We start from the raw sequence: 18,398 nt of genomic DNA, 5'->3' as shown, positions 1-18,398 counted from the left end.
GTTTCTTAATGTGGCTAGTTAAATTATAACTGAATTTGTACTTCCCTGAAATTTAAAAAATAATGACAGCATATTAATTGTCTAAACCAAATGGACAGCCGTTTGGTTTCGTGCCATCTTGGTAATTTTCCCAAAGGAGTTAGCTGTGTTCTTAGTAACTGTCTCTGTTATCCATTGCCATAATAATGCATAACAAACAAAATTTTGTGGCCTAAAACAAGGAGCATTTACTCAGCCCGTGATTCTGTGGGCTGGCCATTGAGGCTGCTCTCAGCCGGGTGGTCCTCCCATGTCGGCCAGCCTTTGCTCTGTGTGTCTGGCCAGCTGCCTGGTTGGAAGAGAGCTAACTGGTTTGGCTGGCCCGGGATGGCTCACCCTGCGCCATCAGGCCTCTCGTGGCCGGGAAGGGTAGCGGGGCCTGCATGACCAGCACAGTCGGGACCAGGTGTACAGCTAGCGCACTGCAACTTCTGACGCATTCTGTTGGGGGGAAACAAAGTCACAAGGACAGTAAGGTCCAAGGGATGGGGAAAGAAACTGTCCCTCTGGTGAGAGGTGCGGCGAAGTCACTTCCAGAGGGCCCGCACAAAGCGAGGGGTGGAGAATCAAGGCCATTTTTGTAGTCAGAACTGCGGCAGTCCACCGTCTGGTCACAGCAAGTCACATCTCTCCACCCGACACCTCCCAAGGTCCCTGAGAGGCTCATCCAACCCCAGCGTCAGGCTCACGGTCCAGAGTCGACTTTACCCACGCCACCCCTGCCCTAGGGCAGCGCAACCAATGGCCAGGAGAGACCTCAGCCCACGACTCGTCCCTCGGGGGACAGCGAGAGCATGCAAGTGACGCTGGCTTCTCTAGCTGCGCGATGCGGACACACAGGTCTCCTCCTCTCCTGTCCCTGCCAGAGTACTCAAGAGCGAGGCTGGCAGGGCAGATGGAACTCTCAGGGGGGGGGGGGGCTTCAAGGGGACCTGCATGCGCTAACCGCATTGCAGACTCTGTCAACGAGGTGTTAGGCACGTCCTGCCTGCGGGTCCCCCAGCTGGCCCACAGGCACCACGCACCTCGCCCACTCACGCCCACCCTGTGAGCAGCTCCCGGTGTGTGCCTGGTGGTGGCAAGGGCAAGTTTGGGCAGAGGAACATGAGCACACACAGAGAATGGGCCCACAACTGTGGGCAAGGAGAGGCAACAAACTCAGCTGTAGCGCCACCTTTGGGAGACAAAAGGGGGTGTCACCACCCGCCTGGTGCATTGTAGGAGCAGGGGAGGGCATCCAAGCGTGGGAATCCTGCCACTGTTGGGGCAGGGAACATGGAGTGGACACGCCGCAGGTCTGAGACTCAGAATCCCTGCAGGGCCGAAGGCGTGCATTTGTCTCCCAGAGGCAGCCAGCAAAGACCGGAGGAGGCGACCACACCTTCCGATGCGCAGACGGCAATGCAGACTTCTGGAATGTGAACCAGGAGCCGTGACGACGCCAAAGGACCACAACCATCTTCCAGTAACTTCTCCCAAAGACTGTTTTAAGGAAGCTCAATGAGATAAAAGAAAACAAAGAAAAGAATTCGATCAGAAAAACAATACGCAAACGAAATTAGAAGTCTAACAAAGACGAGAATCGCAAAGAAGAACCAAAGGAACATTCTGGAACTGAAGAACACAATGAGCGAAGGGGAGGGGGCAGCAGTAGGGGGTGTTAACAACAGAACAGGTCCAGCAGAAGACGGAATCGCGAGTCAGAGGAAAGGAAGTCTGAAATATTCCAGTCCGAGAACAAGGGGGAAAAAAGTATGTGATCTCTGTGGTCTCCCAAGTCAGGGGAGACTGCAGAGAAGGGAGGCCGCGTGGAGACACGCGAGGAGCTGCCCCGCGGAGCCAGAGGCAGCACTCGGACCGATGCAGCTGCAGACCGAGGCCACCACCAGAAGCTGGGAAGAGGCAAGGAAGGGTTCCGCCAGTCTCAGAGGGGCTTGGTATAGGACACCAGAACTGTGAAGCCACCACTCAGTTAGTGGCACTTTGTTTATGGACCCAGCAAACTGGTACCTCTTACTTCTTCTTGGTGGGGACAGTGGGGTTCCAACCACCAGGCTCTTCCTCAGCAGCGACACGCGGCCACCTGCCCTTCCTTGGTAGTGACTTGGCCGTTAGGGAGTTGGAGTCTCCAGCGCTTGGTGAGGTGAGAGACACCAAAGGCCCATCTTCACTGCCTGGTGCGAGTTTCAGCCCACCACCAGGCAGACCTTCCAGAACGGGTTACGTGTGCAAGGCCGAGGCCCACAGGGCCTCGCGGGACAAACCTGGTCATCATTTCAGTGTATAGGACAGAATTTCCATTACCATTATAGGGATCTACATCTTTCCCTTTGAAAAGTAGACACCTAAAACTATCCTGTAACTTTGGAGCACTGAATGAAACATTTGTGGGTTTTCTACTCATCAAAGAGTGCTATGAAATATTTCAGGAAATAATACAGGAAAGATAGAAAACACTCACGCATCTACAACACACCTGAGGAAATAAAGGTTACGACTAGAACGAAAGCCCTAAGGGCCCGCTCTGCGTGGACCGTACCCAGGCCCCCAACCCCTCCAGACGTAGCCGCCATCCTATTCTTTTGGGTGGCTTATTCCTCTTGTTTAATGTGTAGGAAATGACATATTCTGGACACTGATTCTTTACAAGTTAATTTTTTTCCCAGTTTGTGGTTTGTCTTTTTAAAGCTTTTATAGTGCCTTTTGCTACATTTAATTTTAATGTAGTGAAATAGCTTGAAACGTCCTGGACCATGGGAAGAGTGTGTGCGTGTGCGTGTGCGTGTGTGCGTGTGTGTGTGTGTGTGTGACTCCAAAACCCAGGAGCAAGTAGACCTTGAAACATCTGCCCCACCCAGCAGCCAGGCTGAGATAGCCACATTTCCGGTGGCCATTTTTGCTAGCGGGTGGCATTGCCCAGGTTCACTATTGTTGGGGGCAGTTCTGCAAAGGCTCCCCCGGTGCCCTTCAGCCCACTGCCCAGGGCGGCCGGGTCCAGACTCTTGTGTCTTTGTTTCCTGACATCAGCCACCCAAGGCCTTGGCTTACTGACAGCAGCAAATGATCCCAAGGCCGTGTGAGCTTCTGGTGGTTTCTTCTGTTTTTCAGTCCCTAGGGACACACACTTCCTGTGGCCAGGACATTCCAAACTATGAGAAAAATGACCACACTAGAACAAGATGGGGAGGACTCAGAAAAGCCTGGAAGACACGAAAAGCAAAGCCACTCGGAAGGAATGCACACCCAACCCAGGCACGGGAATTCCCACGGTGACAAGCCCAGACACGTGAACTTCATGTGTGTCCCCGCACAGCAAACACGAACGAGAGTGGGCGGAGCCAACAGAGCAAAACGGGACGTGTGAACAGATCAGTTTTAACTCATGCTGGTAATGTTTTGCCCAGCATTGCTAAACCGTAGCCCCACAGCGTTTCCTAATACCGAGTGGCCAAGTGCTGCCAGAAAGAGAAGTCGTTTCATGTGTGTGACAAGTTTTAGGTGCATCCAAAAATTTAACTTTAACTTGCCTGATTTCCTTATTTTTTCTCAAAAAAAAAAAAAAACCTTTTAAATTTACGTTTCCTGTATGCTAAGGTACATTTGGTTTTATTTAAAAAAATTATCTTACTAACTTAGTAAAGCATACTATATATGGTCATTCTCAACAATATTTCAAACTAGTGTTAATGAAAGCTTTGTAAAAATCTTAATTTAGAATAATTAAATTGTATTAATTTACATAGGATAATGGCATAATACATTTACCCTGGGGCTTAAAAAGAATATGCTTACTGGACAGTGCAGAGCTAGGGCGTGCGTGCAGATGGTCTGAGCTGAGTATTTTTATTTCATTCTTTGACCCAAACACCTTTGAGTTCACAGTTTGGGTCCAAGTGATGCTCCAGGTATCTAATTATCTTGAAAAGAAGTTTAATTCACCTTTAGGAGACATAAGGGAGGATTTCTAATAGTTTATATAAAATTTTAGGTGATTAATAAAAGAATATAGACAAATACAAATTTTGATGTTGTTAGCCTGAAAATAAGCCAAAAGTGAGAGGCAACAAGCATTTATTTGAGATCAAAGAATAGCTATTTTGGACGCACTGACTTAGGCAGACACCCAAAGTGTCCCAATTATGGGGTTGAAGGCAAAGGGTTTTCATGAGAAAAGGAAGGGAAATCATTACATAAATGGAAGGAAAGGATTTGTATTGGAATTTGCATAAGCTTCATTACTCTTTAGCTACACGGGGCTGTTTACTGATTCTGAAAAGTGTCCTCCAGTCCTGGTGTCGGGAGGTCTGCTTTCCTGTTGGCTTTTACACTCAGTTGTTTGGGAGACGGTGCTGCTCGGACACAGTCCGAGGGTGATTTTTCCCAGTTCAAACATCCCAGTGTTCAAGGAGTGAGAGGTGCGAGGCATTCCTCTGAAATGGCTGCCCTGACTCCATTTTAAAATGGCTCCACCTATGCCAACTTTTCAGAAGGTTTTGTCTAAAAATGCTGGGTTGGTACTTGCTAGAGCCCCAGGCAGAGATGCTGGGAGCCTGCAAAAAAAAAACTCTGGACAGAGAATTACTGATTAGAGGACCAACCCCTGCTGTCAGCAAAATCTAGTATAGTTTTTCAGCTGATTGAAAAACGTTATATAATCCCTTCTCCACAAATACTCGGGAAATCACCGGCCCTTCCCCTGCCCTCTGCTTCCTCGATTTTTCTGCAGCACCTTATATTTGCCTCTTGCATTTGGCCCTGTGGCTTCTAGTCGCTTTGGCTAAACGCATTGCATGCAGGCTGGCATTGACGTCCCCACCTGACTGCAGGGGCTTCCCAGTAGGTCCTGCATCTGCCAGGCTTCGGCATTGGTCTTAAATGTTGTTGCCACAATCACCTTCACACACATAATCACGGTGCTCTTTGAAAACCGTTAAGATGTCTACCCCCTCTTCACTGGGTCTCTTCCTCTCCCGGGTTCCCCTCAACCATACGTACCCCATCCCCAAGCCATTCTAGCTGGCGACCGACCATACCCCAGCCCTTTGGAGGGGGTCATTTCATTTTGTTTCTTCTCCAGTCCTAAGACTCCAGCCAGAGGTCTGCCTTTAGCTGACTCTGCCCTGCTATTGTGGGAAGGCTGGGAACTGGGGTTTCCAGACCTCCCCAAGAGGCAGCTGTGGTTTATCACCTTCAATTTTCTTAATCACCAGTAGAGCAAGCCCGCTTGGCAAAGACAAGTGTGAACTTTCCCCTGGGGTAACAGTTAATTTGGTTTGAGCGAAGAATAATTATGTTAGTTTTTTTTTTTTTTTTTCTTTTGCCGCCCAGAAGAGACAAAGGACTCCTTTCTCATATTACCCTAAGACCCAAAGTTGTTGTCTTTGCCTCCCAGGGCGGATGGTGGCAGGTGGCAGGTCTCATTGCATTCGTTTGATCCCCTTTGAATAGGGTCAGGGGACCTGTTTCTGCCTGTTTAAACTGCCGCCTGAATGCATCTCCAGCCATTAGCCAGGTGAAGTTAGAGGCACGGGAACGTTCGCAGGCGTGGGCACTGTGGTCCTTGACGGGGTACCTAAGGGTACAGGGCATGGCGGGAGTTGGGACCCGGTGATATGATCAGTAGGGGGAAGGAAGCCAACTACCAACTACGTCTACTCCCCATTTATGCCCTATCTTTGGGGGGAAATCTTCGCACTGCAAGCCGTAAACTCTCGGATTAAATAATGCTTGCACGTCTCATCTGCCTTGCTCTGGTGTCAGTGTCGTCATAGGCCAAAAGCGCATCCACAGGCCCGCCTGAGATCGCCCTGCAGGAAGGGCAGCAAACAGGGGTGACCACAGGTGACCACGCAGATCGGAGGATGAGATCTGACCTGACGCCGCAGGGTGGCCGCGGCGGGAGGCCGGGCGTGTGGTGCGAACTGACATAGCGTGCAGAAGGGCTTCAAGCCCACCAAACATAAAGGACTCTCGGCCAGGGGCAGAAATGCCCTAGGAGCCATCTGAGGTCTGTGCATCTAGCTAAGGGATACGGGCAACGTCGGACCCACCCCTGCACACAGTGACAGAAGGCGACCTTCGCAATAAAAACAGCAGTCGCCCTGCGCCCGTGAGGGCCGCCCGCCTGTGATTGGCGGCTGCCCCAGGGGCGTGGCCTCGAGGTGTTGCGCGGCGAGCCGGGCGTAGGCCGACGTGCGCGCGCAGGATACAGCCTCTGCCCCGCCCCTGTGCCCGCCTGTGATTGGCGCCCTCGGGCCAGGGGCGGGTGCTTAGGCGGTGGTGCGCGCGCAGCGGCTGCCTTGCTCTGTCGCTGCCTGTGATTGGCTCCTTCGGCTCAGGAGGCGGGCCTTAAGGCGGCAGTGCAGGCACAGCGGTTGCGTCCGTCCGGGTGTGGCGTCGGTCGGGGTGCGACCTCCGTGCGGGTGCGACCTCCGCCAGGCCCGCCCCTCGCCCGGCCCGCCCCTGAGTCACCGCGATGGCGGCCCTCCTGCTGCGGCAAGGACGAGCCCGAGCGCTGAAGGTAAAGGGGAGCTGCGTAGGGCCGCGGCGAGGGGCCCTGACGGCCACTTCCGGCCGTCCGAGAGGGCCACCGGGCCCGCTCCCGGGCCGAGCAGAGGGCGTGGGGCCGGGACGGACGGCTGGCGGTGCGGGGCGCGGTGGGGGCCGGCGAGCGGACCCTCGACCCCTGCCGGAGCCGAATCCGCTTGGTCGCCTCCGGAGTGCGGTGCCAGGGCCACCGACAGGTGCAGGGCTCCCAGGTGTCATGCGCCGACGCGCCCTGTCAAATCGTTCAGGACAGCGTCGTCCTACTGAATCAGGAGAGGTAGTGAGGGAACTTCTCCGTACCCGGTTGACCCGGTAACTCATTTGGCAGCGACTAAGAAGCCAGCTTAACGTTACCTCGTCTGTGAAGAGAAAGGAAGAAAGGAGGACTTTCTCCACATGCAAAAGCTAAGGCTACTTCACTATGTTTAAAGTTATAAGAGGCTCTTATTACAAAAGCCATAACTGTTCACTGCAAAATAAAGTACAGGTGGGAATTCCGTGTCAGCCGTTTGCTATTTACTCCTCGAGATATATAGTTTCAGACGAGTTTTTCTGCTTCACATGTCACATACACATGTACTTAAAGTCATAAACATAAAAATTTATTATTTTCACCTTCACATGTGCACGCTAGGCACCTCTGTTCTATGTTGAGGGTCTAGAACAGTGCCCGGCACATAGTAGGCCTTAGTAAATACAAGCCGAGTGACTTAACGGTTTATGAAATGTTTGCCGCTTATGATATACTGTAAACAATTTCAAAGCGATTATTTATCTACATCTTTTTTAATGGCCAGATAGTATTATGATTTACTTCCTAAGTATAGAAAAACACTTTGCATAGTATTTTTTTGTAGGTTAATAGGTAATTAAAGACTACAAAAAAATGCACAGGAGAAAGTCTAGTTGGAGAAGTACCCAAATCTTAATAGTGAGTGTCCTTTACTCAGGTGTAATTTTCTTCTTGTAGCTTTTTTGTATTGTTTAAAATTTCCATACTACATGTAGATTATGAAGTGTAATAACCATGAGAAATACGCCATGTGAATGCAAAGCATTCGTGTGTAGTATTCATATGTAGCAATAGCTGTTGTAAGTGGAATTACTCTCGAACACATATCTGTTAATTCTTTTGTCAGACTATGCTCCTAGAAGGACCAATGTTTCAAGGACTTGCTCCTGCAGTTTCTCTCTCCGCAAAATCAGGAAAGAGTGACCAGGGACTGCCACCAAAGCCCAAGAAGCAAAGTCCACCAAAAGGTGAGATTTTAATGGTAGTCATAAGGGAAAAGACTCAAATTAAATAAGTCGATCAGCTTCCCACACATAAAAATGAGTTTTACTAGCTGTATGCTTTGTGATTTTTTAATTTCCAGCATTGTCCAGATTATAATCAGACATAGGTCCGCAGCGATGAACACGTCAGTAATGTAACGTCTTTGACTCTGCATTTAGCCCTGAGCCGGTTCCGTCTGTATTTTCTAACCCCAAACTCTGATGTGCAATCACAGTATGAGGGCTCTGAGGCATTTAGCTACCCACATACAGACCCCGGCCTCCCGTGAGGTGGCCATGAAGTCCCACCTTATTTTTCTGCCCCAACTGAGTTTTTTTTTTCACTGTTTTTGAGACTCATCTGTGGTTTCCCAGGCTTTGCTCGGCCACAGTCCAGAATCACGGGCATCATTTTGTAACTGGAGAGGGAGTTAAGAGCAGGCACCGTTTTCCGTTACGACTCACTTTGACGAAGCGTGATGCCTGCTCCATTTCCAACTCTCCATTTTGACGTTTATTATCAGTTTTTACCTGATTTTTCTCCCTGAATACCAATTTAGCATATCGTCATCGAAGGAAAATAGGAAATACGACAGTGTGTTTTAAATACTTCTGGGAATTTTGTTTTCTACTCCCTGCTCATTATTAATTGATTATAATCCAGGTCCATTGCATTTAGTCTTAACTGATAAGACCTTAGTTAACTCTTTAAAAATATGTAATATGTACAGTCTTGACAAATCTTTAATCGTAATGTGGGGTTTAGAACGGTAATTTGAGTTTGTCCTATTTTCATCATAATACCATCTCCTTAGTTTGAAAGTATTTAGAGTCTTTTGCTTTTTCCTCTCTGGTCCGCACACAGAAACTTCGGTGTGTAGGGTGTGAGATGCTGGTGCTCTGCTGAGAGTGCCAGCCCGCCGACCGCCTTGCACACGCCGTGGGTCTCTGCTGCGGAGACACGCCTTCCGGGGGGTGTCCTCGGCCGTGTCCTTGGCCGCTGTCTACTGGAGGCCCGATTTCGACAGAAACATTTAATTCTGTCCTGTTCCTGCCTCATCTTTAAATCCCGTGTTCTTTTTTTTCATTTGTAAGTTTTTAAATAGTTATCTTCGACTTAAGGACTTTCCTTTTTTTTGGTCATGACCATAATACCATTATCACACCTGAAACATGATTATAAGAATGTCAGTTAAGTTCTGCATTGCACTTGGCATGTTTCAGACATTTTTCCCGTGTTTACTGATGAATGAGGAGTTGAGCTTTATTACTGGCATTACCCTTGCCCTTGGTGAATGTTTGTCTTATATCTATGATCTTCATAGGTTCGGGAAATTGGATTAACGGATTTTTGAATTTTGTGGCAGAGCCATAGATGCCCCTTTTTAGAACTGTGCTTCTGTATATGGGGCACGTCATCCTGTGACAGTTTAGGGTGCGGTGAGGGGCTGAAGCACGGTGCGCGCCCTGCCGTGCGAACCCGAGTGCCCGCAGGCGCGCAGTTTTCAGAACGACAGTGTCTGTACTGCACGTTACGTGCGTATCTCAGAATTTAAAAGCTAGCTCTCCCCGCGTGATGGGAAAGGAAGAGTGCTCCTAGATCGGCGTGTGCGGCCTCAGTTCCTCCCGAGGTGCCGGTGGCGGGTCAGCGCACGGTGCAGACCCCACCCGTGGGGGCGCAGCGCCAGGTTCAAGCCCTGTCAATGATGAGTGCGTTTTGTCCTTCAAGGAAAGTCACTATGAACCCTAAACACGGTAACACTGTCCGAGTGTCGGCGTCCTGAGACAAACGGGTGAAGTCACACATTCGGGGGAGGGCCCTTGTCCCTCTGCGTGACGGCACGGCCCTCCAGGGACATCATTCCACCCCCCTGTGTTCCCCCTCGGTGTGGGTGCTGCCACCTCGGTCCAGCAGTCACTGGTGGTGGCAGACCACCCTGGCGAGCTTCCTGCTGAGTCACAGCGGGCGCTGAGCCCGTGCTGCAGCGGGTGGGGAATGGACCCCCCGGCCAGAAGCCCGTCACCCTGTCCGCGGGGCCCTCCCCACAGCCCGCTGCCCTGTCCAGGGGGCCCTCCCCATGGCCAGGTGTGGACAAAGGACAACTGAAAGCATTCCTATTTCATATGCTAGAAGCTTCCTTTTCAGAAAAATTTTCTAAATCATATTATTGTTAATCCCATTTGAAATTTTCTTTCCATTTTCAGTAGATGATAAATCAACCTGCAATGTAGTTTTATTAACTTATTTACAATTTTAAAAATCTCCACACAAATTTTGAAAGATTCAGTCATAATTTTTTCTATTCAAAGCAGCTGATCTAAGATAAGCTTTATCCTAAGTTACCTCTTTTTAATCCCCATCCCCGCCCAACCCCTCACCCCCTCCCTTCCGCAGCCATCAGTTTGCGCTCTGTATCTGTGCGTCTGTTTCTATTTTTGTTTGTTTGTCTGTTTTGTTTTTTAAGCGTCCACATATAAGTGAAGTCATGGCATATATCTTTTTCTGTCAATCTTATTTCACTGAGCATAATACCTTCTAGGTTCGTTCATGTTGTTGCAGATGGCAAGATTGCATTCTTTCTTACAGTTGAGCAATATTCCATTGTGTATATGTGCCACACCTTCCCGATCCAGTCATCTGTCCACGGACGCCTAGGTTGCCTCCTACCTTGGCTGTTGTGAATAACGCTGCAGTGAACTTGAGGGTGCATATATCTTTTCTAGTTATTTTCATTTTCTTCAGATAAATACCCGGAGGAGAATTGCTGAGTCATAGGTAGTTCTATTTTTGATTTTTTGAGGACCCTTCCACGGCTCTCCGCGCGGCTGCACCGGTGCCCAGTCCGCCAGCAGTGCGCGAGGCTCCCTCCTCTCCACGTGCCCCCGGCACTTGTCCCCTCTTGTTAACAGCCCTTCGCACAGGTGTGAGTTGGCAGCTCACCGTGGTTTTGATTTGCATTTTCCTGATGACTAGTAACGCTGAGCATCTTTTCACATGCCTATTAGCCATCTGTGTGTCTTTGGAGAAATGTCTGTTTATTAGATCCTCTGCCTAGTTTTAAATTGGATTGTTTGGGGTTTTGTAAGGTGTAAGATGTTGGGTTGCATAAGTTAATTTTTTATGTTTGTTCAATTAAGCACAACATAAGAGTGGATTCATGATATGGGTGGGCAGGCTGCCGGGGTTTGGAGGCTCACATACCTTACACGTGGCCGTCAGGAATTTCTGAGCTGTATCGGATGTGGCTGAGAGAGACAGCACGGGAGAGTTCAAGTGTGCGTGCGCTTTGCCTCATTTTCATGTTTAACGTGATCCTGGAGCTCCATACGCCTTCTGGGAGCTACCTGCACCAGCACCTGCTCTGGGCAGTCAGAATGCAGAGTCCAGGCCAGCACACAGCCACAGAATCGGGATGGCATGCAGGAGGCGACGGTTTCAAACTGCTTCCCCGCACCCCAGCTGGTCAGTCACCTCCTTTCACACCGCCCAGGAACCTCGCGGGCCCGTCTCTGATGTGGGCTCATTCCTCAGTTGCCTTTGACCATTTCCTATCATTCTGTTATATATAGATCCCTCAGCTCAGAAAACAATTAGAAACCTTTTTGGACGCTGGAAAGTTAGTAACACTAAGAATACAGTTTTTTTCACTTTAGAAAAGTAGAATTGAGATCTTTATAGTATAAAATGGACTCCTAGAATTGAAAATAAAGACTCTGGATTTCGAGTTTGCTCATTTGTAATATATTTTTTAAATTTTCCTTTAGATTTGAAAAGTAATTTTAATTTATAAAAACATCCTATATTTGTCTTCTAATCTTTATGGTTGATTTACCACCTGAGTATGTTGAAATCAGGTCTAATCAATGTACTTTGTAATTTCATTTTTTTTTTGAAATTTATAAAATGTAAGGCTTTTGGGTTAGCACTTGCTCTACTTTTTTTTTTGCAATTTAAAAACTGTAGTTCCTAGTGATATTTCTCAGACGTTTTTAGTCCTTGGCTGGAGAAATCACCACACAGTGTAGGGTGTGGGGGGCCCCCCTTCCAGTGAGAGCGGCTTCACTGGGCTGCACGCCCCACCCCGAACCCCAGTTAAACCCGCAGATGCCCATCCCACCCTGGCCAGGCTCTCGTCTCCACTTCTGCCCTGCCGTTTTATTCAGAAAGTTCAAGTTCATACAATACGGATAACTTTTTTAATATTTGAGGAACACTGTTTTTTAGAGTTTTAGGAAATTATGCATTTGTAAAACTTTAATAGTCATCTGAAAATGTCTTTGTTATAGTTTATCTTAAATTTGGAGAAAATAGTAGTTTAAAAAGAAGCCCTCTTGTGAAAAATGGAGATAAGTTAATTACTTCTGTCGTTAAAAATCGCCATTTTTAAAATCACCAGTTACAGAGAAAAGCATCTACATGTCTGTTTTTTAGAGTTTTAGGAAATTATGCATTTGTAAAACTTTAATAGTCATCTGAAAATGTCTTTGTTATAGTTTATCTTAAATTTGGAGAAAATAGTAGTTTCACAAGAAGCCCTCTTGTGAAAAATGGAGATAAGTTAGTTACTTCTGCCGTTAAAAATCGCCATTTTTAAAATCACCAGTTACAGAGAAAAGCATCTACATGTCTGACTGTCCCCTCAGGTGGCTTGGCTGTCACTAAGAGCCGGTTCCCACAGCATGTTTCTTAGAGATTGTAAATGACGAGTTGATATGTGATGAACTGTCTGTGACTTTGATGAATTTAGATGGTTTTACTGAATGTTAAAAATTATGTTCCTCTTTATGCCGTTTCCTAGATGTAGTGGGACCAAAGGAGCGGGGCCGGCCGCTGAGCAGCCCCGCAGCGGCTCGCTTGCCCAGACACGCGGCCTCCTGCGGGCCTCCCTCGCCAGTCCCAAGTCGAGGCGGGACGGTAGCTATCCCGGGCCCCGACGACAGCTCGCTGGCCGCGGACGAAGGGGTGCCAAAGGTTCTGTCGAGGAAGACGTTGGTAGAGTTCCCTCAGAAAGTCCCATCCGCGCTCAGAGAACGGGGCTCCGATGCTGAAGCTCTTCGGAAGGGCCGGGGAGCGGCGGGCGGCTCATCCCCGTCCTCGTCCTCGTCCTCGTCCAGCTCCTCCTCCGAGTCCGAGTCCGACGACGAGGGGGGCAGCTCGGAAGTCGGCTCTCCAGGGACCCGCAGAGGCGGAGGGAGGGCTCCCACCCCAGAGGCCTCCCGTCCCTTGGAAAACAGAGCCCCCCAAATGTCGGTATCAGCAAAAGCGAAGGCCCGGTCGCCACGGCCAGGTCCAGACCTCACCTCTGCAGAGCAGCCCCGTGGGGCGGAGAAGCCGGGGACCCCCCTCCAGCCGGCCCGGGGCCGGAAAAGCGCCAAACCGGACCCCGCGGCCGCTCCACAGGGAGAGGAAGAGTTTGTGAAGCAAAGTGCGAAGGGAGAGAAGCAGAAGATGGTCAGAGCGAACAGAGCGGGTGGGGACAGCCGGGGGCCGTTGGAGGTCAGAACGGGCTCGTCGGACCAAACGAGATCGGGGGTCGCTGCGCAGGCGGGTGGCGGCCCGGCGCCCACGCTGCGGGCAGACCAGACCGCCACCAGGGAGTGGCCGCGAGCAGCTCCAGGGGCCAGAGCGCGACCTCTGCAGCGGGGCCCGGGACCCGCCGGGGACGCAGCCTCTGCCCCGCTCCGAACGGCCGACGCGGGGCCGCAGGTGCCAGGAGGGGGCGCGGAGGCTCCAGGGGAGACTCCGGAAGGTCGGCCGCCCGTGGCAAGCGCGAAGCCAGCTCCTGTTCAAGACGAAGGTGTTTTCCGCGAAGAGGTGGCAGCCCCGAGGCTCGCGGCGCAGAGCGAGGCCACCGAGGACGCGGCAGCCGCGGCGGAGCCGGCCGGAGCCCCGGGCGCCCCTGGTGCGTGTCACCCCAGGCTCGAACCCGAAACCCCTGAGCCACCGGGAGTGAGCAGGCCCCGGGCACTCCTGACTGCCGCCGACCCGTGTGGCTTCCAGACTGGCAGCTTAGCATCGTCACCCTCCCCTTGGGACGGTGGCCAGTGTCCGCTCGGGACCCGCGGAGCAGGGTGCGAGGGGCCGTTCACTGGGGGGCGGGGGGGGGGCGGTGGCGAGCCTGGCCCTCAGGCGGGCCAGCAGGCGTCCTGTGCCGAGGGAAAGCCCGCCCGTCCCCGCCCGCCGGCAGTTAGAGGCGGGAGTGACCCGGAGGCCGCGCGGGCAGCACGGACGGCGAGACCCGTGTCCTCCCTGCGCCCGGAGGCACCGCGGCGCCGCCTCTTCCTCTGCCGGGTGTTTGCGGAGGGCCGATTCTGCTGCCGCCGCGTTTTAAAGGGGACTTTATGCCTGCGACGCTACCGTTTTCTCGTGCGCCGATGCGCTTCGGGAGGGTCACGCGAAGCCGGTGGCCCGTCCGGACGCCTCGAAACGCACCGCTGACCCCAGCTCGCCCTCTCCGCCCCTCCTGCCTCTCAAGCCTCCCCGTGCCTCAGTGTGTCCCCTGGGCATCGTCGTTATTCGTCATGTCGACAGGTTTACGTGTTTTCTTCCCTCTCTGTGTTTCCTTCTGTCGTTAACGTGCGACGCGCCAGCGCTTACCCGACTCCTCTGGAGGCGCTGCGTGCCCGACGCCCCTGCGCCCGTCATTCCGCTGCGACTGCAGGCGGAGACCAGCGCCTCCGGGAGGAGCCCGGGCTGGGCCTTCAGACTGCAGACCTCAGGCCGAAGCCCGGGCCCGCACGTGACCCCGCGCGGCGGCACCGCAGTGCGGGGGCCCGTCTCTGGGGTCGGGGGCGATGGCGACCGTGGCCCTCAGGCAGGACAGTTAGAAAGGTTAGGGAAAACCTGCTGCCTCTTTTCACGAACATGTGGTTTCTCTATTCTCTTTGCCCTGTGGAGGCTAAAGGTGCCGCCCGAAGCGCAGGACGCTCTGAGGGGCGGGTGGTGTCTGGGCGCCAGGGCCGGTGCCCGCGGGTCCCCTGCCTCGTGCCACTTCGAGGCTGTCCCGACACCACGCTCACTGAAGCGGGAAAGCACTCGGCTCATTCGGAAATCGTTTTTGTCAAATGCAACAACAAAAAAAATGAGACAAAACTCTTGGTTTGAATTCAAGTAGTGGGTAAATGTATTTATTTTTTGTGCATCCTGAGTAGACATCGAGAGAAACCCAGTGCTGGGCATTCAGGGCCAGTGGGAGCCTAACCTGGCCTTCACCGTCGGCCCACGGGCTTCGTCCCCACCCTGTCCCCTCTTGCCGCCCCCCGCACTGCGGGGCCAAGATTCCCGTGGCTTCAGCCACACGCTTGTAGTTTTGGGATTCCCAGATGTCTAGGTGTATGGCTTTTCTTTTTTTTACTTCAAGAAACACAGCTAAATTAGTATTTTTTTAGTCTATGAATCTAAAGTACTTTTTCAGTTAAAAACTTCACGTCTCATTTCCAGTTCTCTTTAACTCATTATTGGAACAGTCTAATTTTCTCGGATTCAGAGACTTAGAAGAGATTTAGTCTCTGCTTTTGAACGTTGCTTGTCTCCGTTACAGACAGATTTCTGATGGACCCATTCCCTGCCTCTCTGTGACCCGAAAGCCCCGCGATGTCCTGGGAACCCTCAGCTCTGGGAGTCCCAGGGCCTCGGGGGCCCCAGGGAGCGGTCCCGCTTCTCCCCGCTGTAGCTCTAGAGTGAACTTCCACCTGGTCCCTCCATTGCGCTTCGAAGACACCGTTGCTTTCATGCTTCTCTTTTCCGAGTAGACACTTGGTTCGTAGCAGGCGGGCTTGTGGCGAGCGCGCGGGGTGCGGGCGCGTCACCCCTCGCGGCCGGGTCCCCGCCCCACGTGCTCACCGCGTGTGTTCCCCCCGCAGGCCCCGCCGAAGCCGCCGTGCCCGCCGAGCCGTTCGACAACACCACCTACAAGAACCTGCAGCATCACGACTACAACACGTACACCTTCTTAGACCTGAACCTGAACCTCTCGAAGTTCAGGCTTCCTCAGCCCTCGTCCGGACGGGAGTCTCCGCGCCACTGAGAGCTCGGCCTGGAGGCCGCCCTCACGTCACGTCTGCTGCGTTCTGGCCTCCAGAAATAAAGCCGTCTCCAGCCTGGGGCCTGGCGTGTGTGATTGGCCCCTTCCCGCCCTCTCAGCGGGTGGTGGCAGCGCCGCTCGGCCCTCGCGTGGGTTTGGACGTGTCTCCGCACACGGCTTTTTTCAGCACGTGGGCGCGGCCCCCGTGCAGCCCTCGTCACTTCAGTGTCGAAGCTGCGTCACCAGCTCGGTGTTGGCGGGTGGAGCGGGACGGCTAATTCTACAGCCCTGCTTCCTGACACGTCAGGAGCAGCGGTTTCGCTAGTTTTAACTTCTGCATTCCAAGGAAATTATAATAATATACCATTGTATTATCAGAGAAGGTACAGGATCTTTTTTTTTTTTTTTTTTGCTTGAGTTAGGTGTTTGATGTAAATTCAGGGGAGTTTCCAGTGGCGGGATTAGGGGGAGGTGAGCTTCGTAGGGTCCGGCAGCAGCTTTGTTCCCACTAACCTTCTGTCACTCAAAATGTCCCGGACACCTGGGGCAAAAGCACTGTCCGCGCCAGGTGCCCACGGGGACGAGGGGAGCAGGTGGCTCTGAGAAAGTAACAACGTAGATGGGGCGCTGCTGTTCCGGGAGCTGAGAGAGGATGGCGTCTACCCGTCAGGGTCGCCACCCCCCGGGCCACAGTCCGGTGCCGGCCGTGGCGGGCGAGCGAGCAGAGCGTCTGGGTTCACAGCCCCTTCCAGCGCCGGCATCACCGCCTCAGCTCCGCCTCGGGTCATCAGGCACTAGATTCTCACAGGAGCACGGGTCCCTGGCGCCACAAAGGCTGGGGACCGCTGCATCAGGGGGACATGTCCCCACCCGAAGCAGAAAGACCTGCTCGTGCTGGGCAGTTCCACGTCTGGCTTAGCTCTCATGCTTGCTTCATGTGCCCACACCACCGGCTCCGTTTCCTCTCATGAATTCTGGTTCTCGGCCCCCAGTCAGCAGCAAACTGCTGTGGATTTCTAACGTACGACCCACGTTTCTGTAATCCTACATTTCTTAAAATTAGGCCAAGAATACCAAAATTGAAAACGAATTGTGATTGCTTCAGATTTTTCCACCCGAGAGGCTTAGCAAGTCAGCAAGATTCTCCCAGTCACGTGTTTTACTATAAAACTGTCAAGGCCACATGACCAAAGGGAAAATGGAAAACAGCGAGGTTACCCGAATCCACCTTGCCGATGCGGCCACTCGGATTTTATGTGTCCCCCCGCGGCGGCGATTTTACACACAACCACATCACATACGTACAGTTTTCTTCCGGTTTTTCCATTTAATAGGCCGTTTGTGAAGCTGGGGCCCGTGGAACCCCTGAGATGTGCGGGGACGCCGGGGCGGGGGCGGGTGACAGACTGTGAGGCCACGGAGTGCATCTTCCTGGGCCGTTCATGCCAGAGCTGAAATTCTTTTTGCACAAAAAGGGGTGTGAACAGATTTTAATCTGCGTGAAGCTGCCCCTGGGAACCAGTCCTGTGGGCTTCAGTCTCCTGCGACTTGGGTCCCCTCCCCGCCCCCCGGACAGGCTTTGTGGCAACAGCAGGCCGCGCCAGGCCCTTCTGCGGGTGAGACCCACGGTCGCTAATGCCTCCTGGACGCCCCGAGGGGTGGCAGCCCGGGGGTCGCCCCGAGAGCGCCGTCGCCTGCCGCTGTCCACGGGCCTTTGGAGGAGCGCCGCCAGGGCCGGCTGCGTGGCGCAGCTCGCTCGCGTTCGGCGGCGTCTCCAGAAACCAGTCGGCGAACCGCGCTTTTCGCGGTGACGTGTCGTGCTGTCGTTTCCGCGAGATCTGGGTTACAGTCGCAACGATCATATCTCCTTCGCCAATGCTCCTGTCACCTGGGCGCTGGCGTCTTTCTGGACGTGTGTTCTCTCACACTTGTCACAGTCAAACCCCCGTGGACGGGAGGAAATGGTGTGTAAATCGCACGTGCAGCCGCGGCTGCGTGTGGGTTCTGCCCTCTGGCAGCGGGCTGGTCCCCGAAAGTCAGCAGAGGGGGGCGGGGGCGCTCGCTGGTTCTGCCTCCAGCCCGCGCCTTGGGTTTCCGGAGATTCTGCCCTGCTGCCTGTCTCAGCTGCTGCTCAGAACCCGGGCTGTGCCCGGTGGCTGTCGGCTCGCCACCCAGCGCTAACCCCCCGCCCCACACCTCACACGAGGAGGCCGTCCAGGGTCGGTGCAGCGAGCTCAGTGCCACGAGTCCCCGCGAGCCCCGCAAACCCCCGCGAGCCCCCGCGAGCCCCCACGTCCGGGAGCCCGGGGCGGCGAACCTCCCGCGAAGGGCCCGAGGGCGCACGTTTCAGCTCTGCCCCCTGCACGCGGTCGGTGTTGCACGGTCTTTTTAATCCTTTAAAATGTTGAAATCATCCTGCGTGTGTCGGCCCAGCAAAAAGGAGCAGATGGCCGGGTTTCGGGGCCCAGGACAGCGGCCCCTGGACTAAGGGGGTCCCCACAGCCCACTACGTTT

The 18,398-nt window shown here is 52.9% G+C and overlaps 1 protein-coding gene across 2 annotated transcripts; it reads left to right on the top strand.

Moving 5' to 3' along the window:
- Window positions 1–6,394: 6,394 nt before the first annotated feature.
- Window positions 6,395–16,261, top strand: NDUFV3 (NADH:ubiquinone oxidoreductase subunit V3). 2 transcript variants are annotated; one of them, XM_036219434.1, is made up of 4 exons: window positions 6,395–6,559; window positions 7,725–7,845; window positions 12,660–13,763; window positions 15,724–16,261. In XM_036219434.1, the coding sequence occupies exons 1-4, from the start codon at window positions 6,515–6,517 to the stop codon at window positions 15,885–15,887; spliced, it is 1,434 nt and encodes a 477-aa protein (XP_036075327.1). In that variant the 5' UTR covers window positions 6,395–6,514; the 3' UTR covers window positions 15,888–16,261. The 2 variants fall into 2 exon arrangements, with proteins under 2 accessions (XP_036075327.1, XP_015998959.2); XM_016143473.2 differs by lacking the exon at window positions 12,660–13,763 and having other exon boundaries at window positions 6,402–6,559.
- The last annotated feature ends 2,137 nt before the right edge of the window (window positions 16,262–18,398 follow it).

Source organism: Rousettus aegyptiacus, unplaced genomic scaffold (genome assembly GCF_014176215.1).
Source record: "Rousettus aegyptiacus isolate mRouAeg1 unplaced genomic scaffold, mRouAeg1.p scaffold_m13_p_4, whole genome shotgun sequence".
NCBI classification, from domain to species: Eukaryota; Metazoa; Chordata; class Mammalia; order Chiroptera; family Pteropodidae; genus Rousettus; species Rousettus aegyptiacus.
Note: the sequence above shows the minus strand (reverse complement) of the source record. Positions and strands in the feature narration are given on the sequence as shown.